This window comes from Lithobates pipiens, unplaced genomic scaffold (genome assembly GCF_037356315.1).
Source record: "Lithobates pipiens isolate NorthernLeopardFrog02 unplaced genomic scaffold, aLitPip1_a1.2 Scaffold_22, whole genome shotgun sequence".
Taxonomy (NCBI): Eukaryota; Metazoa; Chordata; class Amphibia; order Anura; family Ranidae; genus Lithobates; species Lithobates pipiens.
Genome location: NW_027507784.1, coordinates 124,224,361 through 124,239,107, shown reverse-complemented (window position 1 = coordinate 124,239,107; position 14,747 = coordinate 124,224,361). Strand labels below are relative to the sequence as shown.

The 14,747-nt window shown below is 44.7% G+C and overlaps 1 protein-coding gene across 7 annotated transcripts in view; it reads right to left on the bottom strand.

Moving 5' to 3' along the window:
* LOC143924139 (UDP-glucuronosyltransferase 1A1-like) overlaps window positions 1–14,747 on the bottom strand; it is a 253,643-nt gene that overhangs the window by 91,886 nt on the left and 147,010 nt on the right. The window contains exon 1 of one of the 7 annotated variants that reach the window (XM_077448212.1): window positions 530–1,439. The exons of the other annotated variants lie outside the window; for them this stretch is intronic. Coding sequence (XP_077304338.1) covers window positions 530–1,387 — 858 coding nt within the window. The 5' untranslated portion in view covers window positions 1,388–1,439. Of the gene's footprint in view, window positions 1–529; window positions 1,440–14,747 lie in introns of those variants that run through there. 7 annotated transcript variants of the gene reach the window in all.

The window sequence follows — 14,747 nt, the reverse complement described above, 5'->3', positions numbered from 1 at the left end:
GTTTTCAGATACTAAATGTTTCTCAATATCTGTCAGTCTTTCAGTTGAAAGCTAAATTGCTACATATGCATTTCTACAAAGCTGAGAAAGTAGGTAGTAAGAGAAAAAAATGTTGTATTACTTCATATTTGAAATTTCTCTCCAAACTATAATGCATGGGCAAACCGAGAAAGGCATTCAACTTTTTGAGGAAAAGTAATTGTCCCTTAGTAAGTAATAAAGAGGATGGTTTTGAATGTTGTTTTCTGTTGTAACAATTGTTAAAAATACAGGAAGTGAGGAGAATTTTCTGCATGGGAACATAGACAACTGTAAAAAAAAAAAAGTTTACAGGGGCTGTAACTCTTTTTCACTCTAATCAAAATTATATTTAAAAAAATTGTCTTGAGTTGCACCTTAATTCACAAAGGCCTGGTATGCTGGTTGGCAAATTCATCCCTGTTATTTACTGACAACAAATAATAACACAACGGTTAAAAAAAAACAAAGAAACACAGACTTTAAAGGCATTAGCAAGCATTGCACCTACTTCAGTCAGAGGGTTTCTTCTAACACAATTGATGCCTCCTATAAAGATCATGTTTGGCATAGTAGGTCTAGGAAATTCGAATACAAAGTCATATCTTAGAAGCCAAATGGAAGCTCTACTGAAAAGATCCATAACTGTGACATCCTTTTGCAAGTAGTCTGAAGCTAAACGGGCATAGGGTGCATAGAATAAGCGGCATACAATCTGGTCGATGTAACTTATAATAAAGTTTTTCGCTCTCTGGGTAAACTCCATATGGTCGGTATACACAGTAAAGAATCTGGGAACATAAGAAGCTGGGACTGGAGACTGTGTTGCTTCCAGGTCTGCACCGAAGAAAGCCCCCCTTATGAAAGACACGGACGGTATAGAAAGATGTTCAGCAATGATTTCTCCACATGGGTAGACAGGGTCATTCAACATAGCATCAAACTTGTAGTCTTCCAAATACTTGATAAGGGAGTCATTTTGCAGTAAGTACTCACACTGAGTAACTACAAAACTGGTTATGTTTACTATTCTATCATACATAAACTTCACATCCTGCAGAACAGGCCGGTATTGAAATATATCATGACCAGTCTCCTTTACCAGCGATTCCATAAACTCTTTGTTAAAGGGTACAGTAAAAGTTCTCACTGTGACATTATCCATCTTATTTATGTAAAAATGTACTTCAGGGACTACCATAACAATCTGGTGACCTCTTTGGGACAGCTTCTCAACCACACTACTCATAGCGAGCCAAAGACTTCCATCTTGTGGTATAACAAGCAACTTGTCACTTTCACTTAGTCTAAATGCTGTGGAGAAAAGAAGAATTCCAATAAAACTGAAGCACATAACCCAGGTCCCCATGACTACATCCAGAGGTTCCACAGAATGAATGTTAATGTAGCCGGAGCTGAAATCCTTTTCAGAAATGAACTTTGACTACACATTGCATGGCACAAAAAAAAAATCAAACACAAATGACCTAGAGACTTAGATAACAGAATGCTAGGTGATTGTTTATGGCACAAATATTTGAACACTTTGTTGTGCACAAAGAACGCTGACACGCAGGAGTAAGGCTGTGCAGAATGAGTGCTAAGTATTTGTTAAAGCAACCACATAAGTATAGTGTATCTAAAGTCATAAGATCTTTTGGATACAGTGGTGGTGGTGGTGGGGGGGGGGGGGGGGCTAGAGCCCCTGTCAGGCTTTATTGCTGCCATTAGGGAAAGTCCCTTTCTGTTTGTCCTGGTGACCACTGTCGCTTGGACAGAAATTGAAGGAATATTAATTTCCACCAAAAGAGGAATAAAAGGGAAATCTTCCAATATGGCCATTTGATATGTTTTCACTTTTGAAATGTTTCCTCTCACTTGCTGTTGTGTTTACTGTGCAACGAGTAACAAAACATTTCCCTAGTGTGAAATAGATGACAGAACAGAAATGGAGAAATTAGACAAAATTTTACCATTCCCTACTCCATCCAAGGTTTTTGAAAGTGTGGCTTAAACTTTATTTTGTAAAACAAATGGGACAATAAACCTCATATGTTAGCAAGAACTAATTAGTTAGGGAAAAGTCTGGATTATGCCACTTACAGCCACCAATCACATTATGCTGTTCTAAAAGCTGAGCTGAAATATGCAATTGAACATAACTTAATGTGTATATTAAATTTCCAACGCTTAGTTAATAAAAGCATAACACATTTGGTATATAAATCCTTATGTAATTAGTTTTTTCTGTATGAACACAAATTAATGTTTTATGCACTTATGGCAATATTGCATAAAACAATATAATTTAATCATATTCTAACATTGTGATTTCCTAACATCAAAACTCAGTTCACAAACCATTACCACATTTATTATTGCTGCCTAAACCTCAGGCTGGTAACAACTGAGTTTTTTGAGCTGTATTTTTAATTTTTTTTTATTTATAACAGGAACAGGACCCAATCGGGTCGACAGGTTACAGAGCATTACATGAGACAGGAAAAACACCTTATTCAGAAAATGCAGAGACCAACAGGTCAAGTTATTATGTAACTGAATATAACCGTAATATGTAACAAAAACAAAAAAACAAAAAAAAAACATGGTATGGTAGGTTCGGGTTATCGTTAACTCCCTGGTGATCTTTTCTAGTGTATGTTGGTTCTGATAACCCAGGCGTCTCTGAATGTTCCAAGCCGTCTATGGGCTTTCTTTCCCTTACAGGGGTAATTGCGTGTAGGGTTATTTCGGTGTGCATTGTCGGGGTCACGAGTCCGGTTCCTTAATTTTCCTTTTTAGTGGAAGGGAACTAATAGATCCCCTTATGGGGGGAGACAGTTAAAGTGAATGCCTAAGAGAAGGCAAGAGATAATAGCAGTAAGGGGGGGGGGGGGGGGGAGGCTGGAGGCCGTAAGGCGGGAGGGGGGGTAATTGAGAGATGAGGTTACATTACTGGGGCGTTTATACAGGAGATAGCTGCAGGGAGCTTTTCGATAGGGGTAGTTATATTGGTGTTACTTAGGTTTGGGTTTTAGGTGGAACAGACGAAGGGGGAGTACGACCCTATGCATCTGATGTGGTTCCCTTCAGCGCCTGGCCTTCGGCCGAGTAGATGAAGGCAATCCACAGCTGCCAGGTTTTAGAAAATGCTTCCTGTTTATGTTGCGTGGTAAGGACGAGGTCCTCCATCCGCCTTATTTCCTCTACTCTAGCAACCCATGAGGTTATCGTCGGGGGGCGTGTGGACTTCCACTGTAGCGGTATACAGGCTTTGGCAGCATCCAGCAGATGTCTAATCAGAGATTTTTTGTATGTTTTCTCCGGGGAGTCAGATGCGTGGAGTAAGAAAAACACGGGGTCTTCTGGTATAGTACGATCTGTAAATTTCTGGGTGACCTCACGCACTACTTTCCGTAAATGATGCAATTCGGGACATGACCAGAAAATATGTAGCAGTGTTCCCTTATCTGCCCGGCAGCACCAGCACATGTCTGACGCCTCCGGGAAGACTTTATGGAGCAATTCGGGGGTTCTGTACCATCGCGACAGGATTTTGTAGTTGGTCTCTTGAATTTTGGCACATATAGAGGATTTATGTGTAAATTTGAGTATCTGTTGTCTTTTGGTAATATTGAAGTGGCAGTTTAGTTCCAACTCCCACTTAAGTAAGCTTGGGGGTATAAAGTCAGCTTTTGGTACATTCAGTAAATTGTAGGCTTGTGAGAGTGTGTGTGTTACGATACCTGTGGCATTGCATAATTCCTCCAATAACGTGAGGGGGAGAATCCTCTGTAGGAGGGGGAGTCAGTGAGTGGAGGAAGTGGCCTAGTTGGCGGGCTCTCAGGAAGTCCAGTCTGAACTGACCTGCAGGCTTGGAGAGCTCTGCTATTGTGTACCATCTACTCCTAGTACTGAAGTGGGAGGATTGAAATAGGCCCACGTCTGCCAGTCTCCGGAACACTGGGTCATGAATTCCTGCCAAAAAACTGGGGTTCCCCAAAATGGGGAAAAGAGGCGAGTTAGGAGATGATATGGAGTTCCCTGCTATAAGGCGTGCTCAAATTCGTAATGTGTTGCCAATTAGTAGGTGTCGCTTGTCTTCTGCTGGTAGGGACGAGTGGCACCAGGGGGCTCTGTTAAGGGGGATCCCGCTTTGGTTTTGCTCTAGCTGTGTCCAAAGCTTGGACTCATAATGCCGGGCCCAGTCTATGAGTCTTCCTAGGTGTGTCGCTCGGTAATATGTGCGAATGTCTGGCAGCGCAAGCCCACCGTGTTGTTTGGGAAGGACTAAAAGTTTGTGTGAGAGTCGTGGCCTTTTCTTAGCCCAGACGAATTCTGTGAACACAGTTTGTACCCGCTTAAAGTAGGACGTCGGTATGTGGATGGGTAGTGCCTGCATGAGGTACAGGAATTTCGGGAGGATCGTCTTTTTTAATATATTGCAGCGGCCTATCTACGAGTGTAGGCCCATGATCCATTTGGTCAGTAGTGTCCTAACTGTGTTCAGAAGGGGCGGGAAATTAAGTTCATAAAGCCGCTTGAACTTGCAGGGTATGTTTGTACCCAAGTACTTCAGAGCAGTTGTCGTCCATTTCAGTTTGAAGCTAGATTGTAGGTGGGCAAGTTGGGTCGGTGGAATCTCCATTCCCATTGCTTCCGATTTGGCGAAATTGATTTTTAAGTTGGAGATAGCTCCATATGTGGTAAATTCCCGTAGGAGGTTGGGAAGGGAGATCGTGGGGGTGGCGAGGGTGAACATAAGGTCATCCGCATAAGCTGAGACCTTGTGTTGGGTTTGGTGGACCTGCACACCCAAGATGTTGGGATTCAATCGTATATGGCATAAGAACTGTTTGAGGGATAGGGCGAACAGGAGGGGGGACAACGGGCAGCCCTGCCTTGTCCTGTTGGTGATCGGAAATGGGTCTGAGAGTACACCATTGGCCCTGACTCTGGCCGACGGAGTCTTGTACGTTGCGGTCATCCAATTTAGCATATTGTCACCCAGACCTATATGTCGCAATGTGGCAAACATAAACGCCCAGCTCACACGGTCAAACGCTTTCTCAGCATCTGTGCTTAAGAATACGCTGGGTGTTTTGGTGCGGGTGACTGAATAGAGCAGATTCAGGACTTTTGTGGTGTTGTCCCTTGCCTCTCTTGTGGGGACGAAACCTACTTGGTCAAGATGGATCAGGTGGGGTAAATGAATCTGTAGTCTGGTAGCTATTATTTTGGTGAACAATTTAAGGTCTGTATTGAGTAGGGATATAGGTCTGTAGCTTCCGCAGTTGGTCGGGTCCTTGGTGGAGGTGAGCTGTTCAAATTGTAGAGTGATTCATGGTAAGATTTAAATTCCTGTGTTATTTGCTGGGGAAGGGCTACCTTTTGTCCCGTCGAGGACTGTATGAACGGTATGTAAGAGGCTGTTCTCTGGTCACGTAGGGATTGAGCAAGTAGCCTGCCACATTTATTTCCCGATTCGTAGATCTTTTTGCGTGAGATTTGTAGGACCATCTTTGCTTTAAAGTTAAGCATGTCAGTGACTTGTGTGCGTAATGTGTCAAGTTCCGTCGGAACATCCGTCGGACCCAATTTTCCAACTTGTTGGAAATATTTCCCGACCAACTGGTTCGATCGGACATACTCCGATCATGTGTAGAGAATTTTGATCGGACCAAGTGCCACGCATGCTCAGGTCAAATTACTACATCAAAGCTATTGGCTACTAGCCTGAACGTAGTCCCATCGTAACGAAATTACGCCATCGCGTTCTGAATGATCGGATTTTTCGACAACTTAGTCCGATCGTGTGTATGCAACAGTTTCGGACAAGATCCGACGGACAAAATCCGACGGATTTGGTTGTCAAAATCTCCGACCGTGTGTACAGGGGCTTACACAGCAGCAGCACTCAGACTAAAGCTGGCCATAGACGGTGCGAATTTCTTTTCCCAGACATTGCTGACAGGGGAATCCCTCCTGCTAAGACATTGTATTCTCCCAATGAGGGCGAGGGGGAGTTCACCACTGTGAGGGGCTAGGTTTTTAGGCCAGTTTCCAACCCAGGTGACTGCATTAAAGCTTTGCAGGGATGGAGCACCATGGCCCAATCCCATCCCACGGCTCTCATGTGAACAGATTCACGGCAACTTCTCTTCCTATGGTCTTGTTGTGAACAACACTTACATACTTGGCATTCTCAGGTCTTTGAACTTCCTCAGAGGTTTCAGGTCTAGTCCATAGGCAAACCCTGTGCTTTCTATAGAGATCACATTGCAGTATCCCAAACATCCTAGTGATGGTATCAATGAAACCTATCAACCACTCCACTATCAGATCTGTCATCTACAGACCACCACCCACTCTTGACCAAAGCCAGCTACTAAAATACACATTTCTGTATTTTCTATGCTTCTCGCACATGTCATTATACAGTACCTCCATCCCTAGTAAGTAATAAGTCAGTGCAATGGTTTTCATATAATTTTTCAAGCTTCCTGAAAATTATCTTTACAAACATTCCTTTTCTCTGTATTCATTACAGTTAGAAACATTTTGGAATAGTAGGTCCAGTGTGGTAAAACTGCCAGTACACAGTGGTTACAAAGGCTACACATTTTTTAACTTAAAGCAGTTCTGCACTGATGTTTTTTTTCTTTTCTTGTACTGTTTAAAAAGCATTTCATTCTAATGCCAGACTTACTTGTACTGCTGATGCCCAGTATCCAGGTCCGTTTTTTGGTATAATCGACACTTTATAAAATCGAGCACTGCAGATGTCATCTTGCTTTTGGGCATTTAAAGCCCACAAGCAATCACTTCCGTGTTCCGTTGTAGTGTCATATCTTGCTCCCCATGATAGAATGCTCCGGAAGTGGCGTTGCGGACAGAAATTTCGCACTGCGCATGCGCGATGCGTTCCAAAGGATTTGCGGCAATGCAGACCACTGAAATTGTCAGATAATTTCCTCCCGAATCCACATGGGGAGGTAATCCCCTCCCCGAGCCACGATTACCCACTCTCTCTCCGCCACTCTCCGCTCCGTTTTAAGTCTTATTTCACTGAACTGCATTGCTGCAAATCCTTTGGAACGCATGGTGCAAGGGCTTGGAACGTATAGCGCATGCGCAGTGTGAGACTTCTGTCCGCAACATCACTTCTGGAGCATTCTACGATGTGACACTACAGCGGCGTAATCCCAGGAGACAGTGCGGCGTTCACCGGACATGATGCGGATCCCCGCACAAACACCGCCCACAGCCGCAGGGTATGGAAGAAAAAGATTACATACATGAACAGGTACGAATAAAAAAAATAAAAAAGCCACTGTGCACTCTTTGCTGCGTTTCCTAGCGAATAAGCCTAACTTTTGAAAGTGAGTGCAGAACCGTTTAAATGCATTCCCTGCAAGTAAAAATGTACCAGTATTTGTATCCCCCCGTCCTTTTAAATACTTACCTCAGTCCTCACTCGATCAATTGCTGTGCCCATATGTAGAAGTTCTCTCCTCTTTTTCCCTGCATTCACAGGACAGAGGCAGCATTGGGAACCTTTGGCTCCTGCTGATGTCAATCATATCGTTAGAGGAGGGAACAGGGCTGAGCGCCCTGTGTGTGTCTATAAATGTGCAAAGAGACTGCAGCGCTAATAAGTATTAAACTAAATAAGTAACCATTACATTATTTAAATAAATGAATGAATAAATTCAATTAATAATATAAATACCTATAAAGTGACAAGAATGAATCATATAATGTGATGAAAGAATGCATAAATAAATAAATAAATAAATACATCCAATATCCCAGTAGTGGTGAAAAGAACCTTATTAAGTAAAACTAAGGCAAGCAACCACCAAAAATTAATCAAGTGAAAAGATAACTTGCTCAAATAGAATTAATAAGCAAATAATAAATTAAATAATCATTATATAGAACAATGTTCTGCAATAGTGCTAAAAAAATTAATTAATGTCCATGCCAAAGGTGTTTAAAAACAATCCAGTCTCAGATTGATAGATGTGAAATAAACTCCTTAATCCCAGCCGGTAAATCAATCCAGAAAAGATGTGATACACAAAAGGTGAGTAAAGGTAACCCTTACCGACTCCACATGACCATAATACAATGGTCTCTTTAAGCGTAGGGAAACTTCACAGGTGTCCCCAAAACCTTAGGCTCCTCAAGGCTGCTCACAAGCTCAGTATGGATAGAGTAACAATACATAAAACATAAAAGAAGAACAGAGAGTGCCTCCATAGTGTCACTACACTACACTACAGCAGAAGACTAAGGCCACGTACACACGGGCGGACTGTTCGCCCAACTTTGTCCGCTGAACAGTGTTTGGGCGGACAGTCCGCTCGTGTGTGGGCTTTCAGCGGACAGTTTCAGCGGACAGTTTGACGAACAAGGTTTTTCGGAAATTCCGTAAAACTGTCCGCTGAAACCTTGTTTCAGCGAACAGTCCGCTCGTGTGTAGGCTTGTTCGTCAAACAAAGTTGCGCGCATGCTCAGAAAGGATTTTCACGCCGAAAGTTATAATGCAGTGTATAGGACGTCGTATTTTTCGTCCCGTCGTACGTGCCGTTCACGTCATCGCGCACGGTTTCAGCAAACTGTTCGTTCGTCGTGTGTGGCCAGGGCTCGAGTGCTGCGGGAACGCATGGGAACGGCGTTCCCGTACTATTTCCACAGCGGGAACGCCGTTCCCATTAGCTATCTGAGCCGGGCCGGCTGAGGCTATGCAGCGCGTAGTCCGCGCCGCTCCTCAGCCGCCGAGTGACTGTGCGTGCCCACGCCGAAGTCATGTGACCGGTTGCTAGATGCGGAGCGGCCCCTGCCTAGCAACCGGTCACATGACTTCGGCGTGGGCACGCACAGGCACTAGACCGTCAGTGTGACACACGCGCGCCGGACTGTCCTCCCGCTCCCCTCTACCCAGTGCCTCCTGTGGAAACAGCCGCTGCACTTTGAGTTTACTTAGTTCTTCTCCCCCCAGAACAGAAGGGAAGAGAATACCAGGAGGTCAGTCACTAGTAGTGTGTAAGTAAGTTGCATTCTGCAATACCCTGCCAAATTGCCAATACTCATCCATACTGCCAATACTCATCAATACTCTGCAATACCCTGCCAATACTCATCAATACTCTGCAATACCCCGCCAATACTCATCAATACTCTGCAATACCCCGCCAATACTCTGCAATACCCCGCCAATACTCTGCAATACCCCGGCAATACTCATCAATACTCTGCAATACCCCGCCAATACTCTGCAATACCCGCCAATACTCTGCAATACATACCCTGCCAATACTCTGCAGTACCCTATCAATACTCTGCAATACCCTATCAATACTCTGCAATACCCTGCCAATACTCTGCAATACCCTATCAATACTCTGCAATACCCTGCCAATACTCTGCAATACCCTATCAATACTCTGCAATACCCTATCAGTATCAATAATCTGCAATACCCTGCCAATACTCTGCAATACCCTATCAATACTCTACACTACCCTATCAATACTCTGCACTACCCTGCCAATACTCTGCAATACCCCACCAATACTCTGCAATACCCTGCCAATAATCTGCAATACATACCCTGCCAATACTCTGCAATACCCTGCCAATACTCTTCAATACCCCGCCAATACTCTGCAATACCCTGCCAATACTCTGCAATACCCTGCCAATACATACCCTGCCAATACTCTGCAATACCCCGCCAATACTCTGCAATACCCCGCCAATACTCTGCAATACCCCGCCAATACTCTGCAATACCCCGCCAATACTCTGCAATACCCTGCCAATACTCTGCAGTACCCTATCAATACTCTGCAATACCCTGCCAATACTCTGCAATACCCTGCCAATACATACCCTGCCAATACTCTGCAATACCCTGCCAATGCTCTTCAATACTCTGCCAATACTCTTCAATATCCTGCCAATACTCTGCAATACATACCCTGCCAATACTCTGCAACACCCTGCCAATACTCTGCAATACCCTATCAATACTCTGCAATACTGTGCCAATACTCTGCAATACTCTGCCAATAAATACCCTGCCAATACTCTGCAATACCCTGTCAATACTCTTCAATACTCTGCCAATACTCTGCCAATACTCTTCAATATCCTGCCAATACTCTTCAATATCCTGCCAATACTCTGCAATACATACCCTGCCAATACTCTGCAACACCCTGCCAATACTCTGCAATACCCTATCAATACTCTGCAATACTCTGCCAATACTCTGCAATACCCTGCCAATACTCTGCCAATAAATACCCTGCCAATACTCTGCAATACCCTATCAATACTCTGCGATACCCTATCAATACTCTGCGATACCCTATCAATACTCTGCAATACCCTATCAATACTCTGCAATACCCTGCCAATACTCTGCAATACCCTATCAATACTCTGCAATACCCTGCCAATACTTATCAATACTCTGCAATACCCTGCCAATACTCATCAATACTCTGCAATACCCTATCAGTATCAATACTCTGCAATACTCTGCGAATACTCTGCAATACCCTATCAATACTCTGAAATACCCTATCAATACTCTGCAATACCCTGCCAATACTCTGCAATACCCTATCAATACTCTGCGATACCCTATCAATACTCTGTGATACCCTGCCAATACTCTGCAATACCCTATCAGTATCAATACTCTGCAATACCCTGCCAATACTCTGCAATACCCTATCAATACTCTGCAATACCCTATCAATACTCTGCAATACCCTGCCAATACTCTGCAATACCCTATCAATACTCTGCAATACCCTGCCAATAGTCTGCAATACCCTGCCAATACTCTGCAATACCCTATCAATACTCTGCAATACCCTATCAATACTCTACAATACATACCCTATCAATACTCTGCAATACATACCCTGCCAATACTCTGCAATAAATAACCTATTAATACTCTTCAATACCCTGCCAATACTCTGCAATACCCTGCCAATAGTCTGCAATACCCTGCCAATACTCTGCAATACCCTATCAATACTCTGCAATACATACCCTGCCAATACTCTGCAATACCCTATCAATACTCTGCAATACCCTGCCAATACATACCCTGCCAATACTCTGCCAATACTCTACAATACATACCCTGCCAATACTCTGCAATAACCTGCCAATACTCTGCAATAACCTATCAATACTCTGCAACCTGTGCCAATACTCTGCAATACCCTGCCAATACTCTGCAATACCCTATCAATACTCTGCAATACCCTGCCAATACATACCCTGCCAATAGTCTGCAATACCCTGCCAATACTCTGCAATACCCTATCGATACTCTACAATACATACCCTATCAATACTCTGCAATACCCTGCCAATACTCTGCAATACATACCCTACCAATACTCTGCAATACCCTATCAATACTCTGCAATACCCTGCCAATACATACCCTGCCGATGCTCTGCAATACTCTGCCAATACTCTTCAATACATACCCTGCCAATACTCTGCAATACCCTATCAATACTCTGCAATACCCTGCCAATACTCTTCAATACTTATTCCTTTTGTGGGATATTTTCTAATGGGCTGTGTAACAGAATTTGGAACAGGGTGTATTTGTGGTAGAAATTCCCTGCGAGGGAAAGATCATCACCCATTGTGTTGATTGTTTTGTTTGACACGTTATTTTGTTTTTGTAAACTGGCACTTTACAATACATGTTGTACTGTATTTTCTGTGAAGTATATATGCATATGAGCGTACCTTTTTTTTTTTTTTTTGGTGGGGGAATGGATCTTGGGTGGGAGTTCCCACACTTTTTTTCCCAGGACTTGACCCCTGTGTGTGGCCATGTTCGTCCATGCTAATTTTGAGCGGACTGTTTGCCGAAACTGTTTGACGGACAAAGTTGGGCGAACAGTCCGCCCGTGTGTACGCTGCCTAACTCAAAGGACTACCCCTACCATTAGTCTTACAGGTCCCCCCCCCCCCCCCCCAGATTCCTCTATCTTTTTTGATGTTAGTTATAATATAACTGTGCTTACCCAGCTGGTTTAGGCCTACTACTGTCATCAGTAGCGCACACTGGCAAGCTTCGGTATCGTTAGATAAAACCTCACTGCTGCCCACCATCGCATTTTTGGGCGTTATTGCTACTGTTTAAGCTGATCTGGGTGGCCTAAGCCCTTTTATATCCAGCCCTCATGGTTAGCCATCCTTTTTATTTATTTTTTTTTATTTTTTTATTGAAAGTTTTTCAACACATTAATAACATACAAACATACAAAAAGGTCTCAAAAACCCCCAGACCTCCCCCCCCGCCTTTCCCACCCTCTCCCTCCCCCCACCCAACAAAACTCCCTCCTGTGCAGCCCTCCATTCTTCTTCTTGAGCTCAGTCTATGATCACCGACAGTATCACACATATAAGAAACACATAGCTTGTACCGTAACTGAGTATTTAACTACCCGAGATGGGGATGTAAGCCAACCCAAGGGGTAGCACCTCCCTGCCCCGCCCCTCACCCGACACTCAAGGAGTACACCACCCGCCTAGCGATTAATTCACAGTATCTGCGGCATCAAGCCAACACCGCCACACCCTCTCAAATTTGTTAGGACACCCTCTGCTAAGATAGGTGGCTTTGTATAACGGTAAAGCTTTATTAATTAAACCTTTCCAATAAGAAACCGTAGGAGGTTCGGGTTTCTTCCAACATAGCAGGATAGCTTTACGTGCATAAAACAGCGCCAGAGAGATCAGAGTCCTCTGCGCCTTTCGAGGTGCCAACTCCTCCACCAGTCCGAGCAAACATACCGCAACTGTGACTGGAATCGTCACCGAAAGGACAGATTGTATAACTTGTGTCACTCCCTTCCAGAACTCCTCAATCCGCGGGCACTGCCAAAACACATGGTCAAAGTCAGCACGGTCAGCTGTGCAACGCCAGCATCCCCCCGCACCCGTACCGTAAATTCTAGCCAGTCTGGCTGGGGTGTAGTATACTCTATGCAGGATTTTAAACTGGATAAAACTGTCTCTAGCCGATACTAGGGTCTGAAACGGGTGTCCCCACATGTCGTCCCAATCCTCCCCTCCAAAGTCTGGTACTAAAGCACTCCAAACATCTCTACATTTTTGGACAGGCTTCGGCCTGTCCGGAACAACATTCTGTACACCACGGAGAGAGGCTTTTTCAGGTCCTCTGTCCGCAGCACATTTTCCAGAGGCGACGCTCCCAACTGCAGAGCCCCAGGACCGAACTGAGAGAGAAAAGCGTGCCGCAACTGTAGGTATCGAAAAAAATACCAATTTGGAAGATCATGATTTACCTTAAGCTGATCAAACGTTAAGAGCTTCCCCCCTCCCACCACATGCTTCAGTTGTTTAATGCCTACCCTGGCCCATATCACCGGATCCGGTATGCCCCCAAAATGTGGCAATTTAGGATTGAACCATAGAGGAGTGTCAGGAGACCAGCTTCCCTCTGGCTGTTTCATCAAGGTCTGCGCTTTTTCCCAGGCCCGTATCGTTGCCCGCATAGAGGCCGTCAGAGCTGGTGAAGCCCCTTGACCTCTATACACCAAATAGAACAGGCTCTCATATGAGCCCAAAAGGGCCGCCTCCAGTACATTTGCCGAATCCCCGTCCTCCCGTGTTAGCCACCGTCCGGCGACCACCATTTGCCCAGCTAGATAATATTTAAAAAGATCCGGCAATGCCAAGCCACCTTGACCCCATGGCTCCTGCAAAACCCTGAGACTTATTCGGGGGTGCGTAGCGGCCCATAAAAAGGATCCAAAGAGACTATTAACCCTCCGAAAAAATGAGCAGGGAATCCAAATAGGAGAATTACGTAAAAGGTAAAGGAATACAGGCAGAACCTTCATTTTGAGCAGGTTAACCCTACCAATGAGGGACAGCGGCAGATGCTTCCAAGCTTCCAGCTGCACCTTAACCCTGGCCAGCAAGGGGAGGAGATTCAGAGACATAAAGTCGCCCACTCTTGGTGAAACTCTCACTCCCAAGTATTTAAATTCCTGCACCCAGGCAATGGGGACCCTAGTGGTCGCCAACTCTCGCGCCTCCCCGTCAATAGCCATCACGTTGGATTTCTCCCAATTGAACCGGAGCCCCCGGAGAACTCAGCAAATTTGTCGAGCACCCCAAACACCGCCTCCAAAGATGGCCCAGCGTCCTTAAAGAAGAGGAGCATGTCATCTGCATAGAGCGCTATACACTCCCTAATACCCCCCACCTCCAGTGCTCCTACCCCAGGTGATAGCCTCAGGGCTATAGCCAGTGGTTCTATTGCCAATGCAAATAAGAATGGGGATAGAGGACACCCCTGACGCGTGCCCCTGTTAACGCCAAATTGGGGTGAGACTGAATTGGCCATCTTGATACCCGCCTGTGGAGAACTGTAAAGCAAAGAAATCCAGGTCACATAGATCTCCCCAAAGCCCATTCTCCGCAGAACTGTTAACATGTATTGCCAGTCTACTGAATCAAAGGCCTTGGCCATTAGTGATGGCCGAACGGTTCGCCCGGCGGTCGTTTCGCGGCGAATTTCCGACTTTCGCCGTCCGCGGGTTCGAACGCCTTTTTCCGTCGTTCGCCCCGGCGGACTTACGTGTTTAATGTATACAAGAACTTTAACCTTTCGTGACACGTTTATCATGTGTTACAGGACA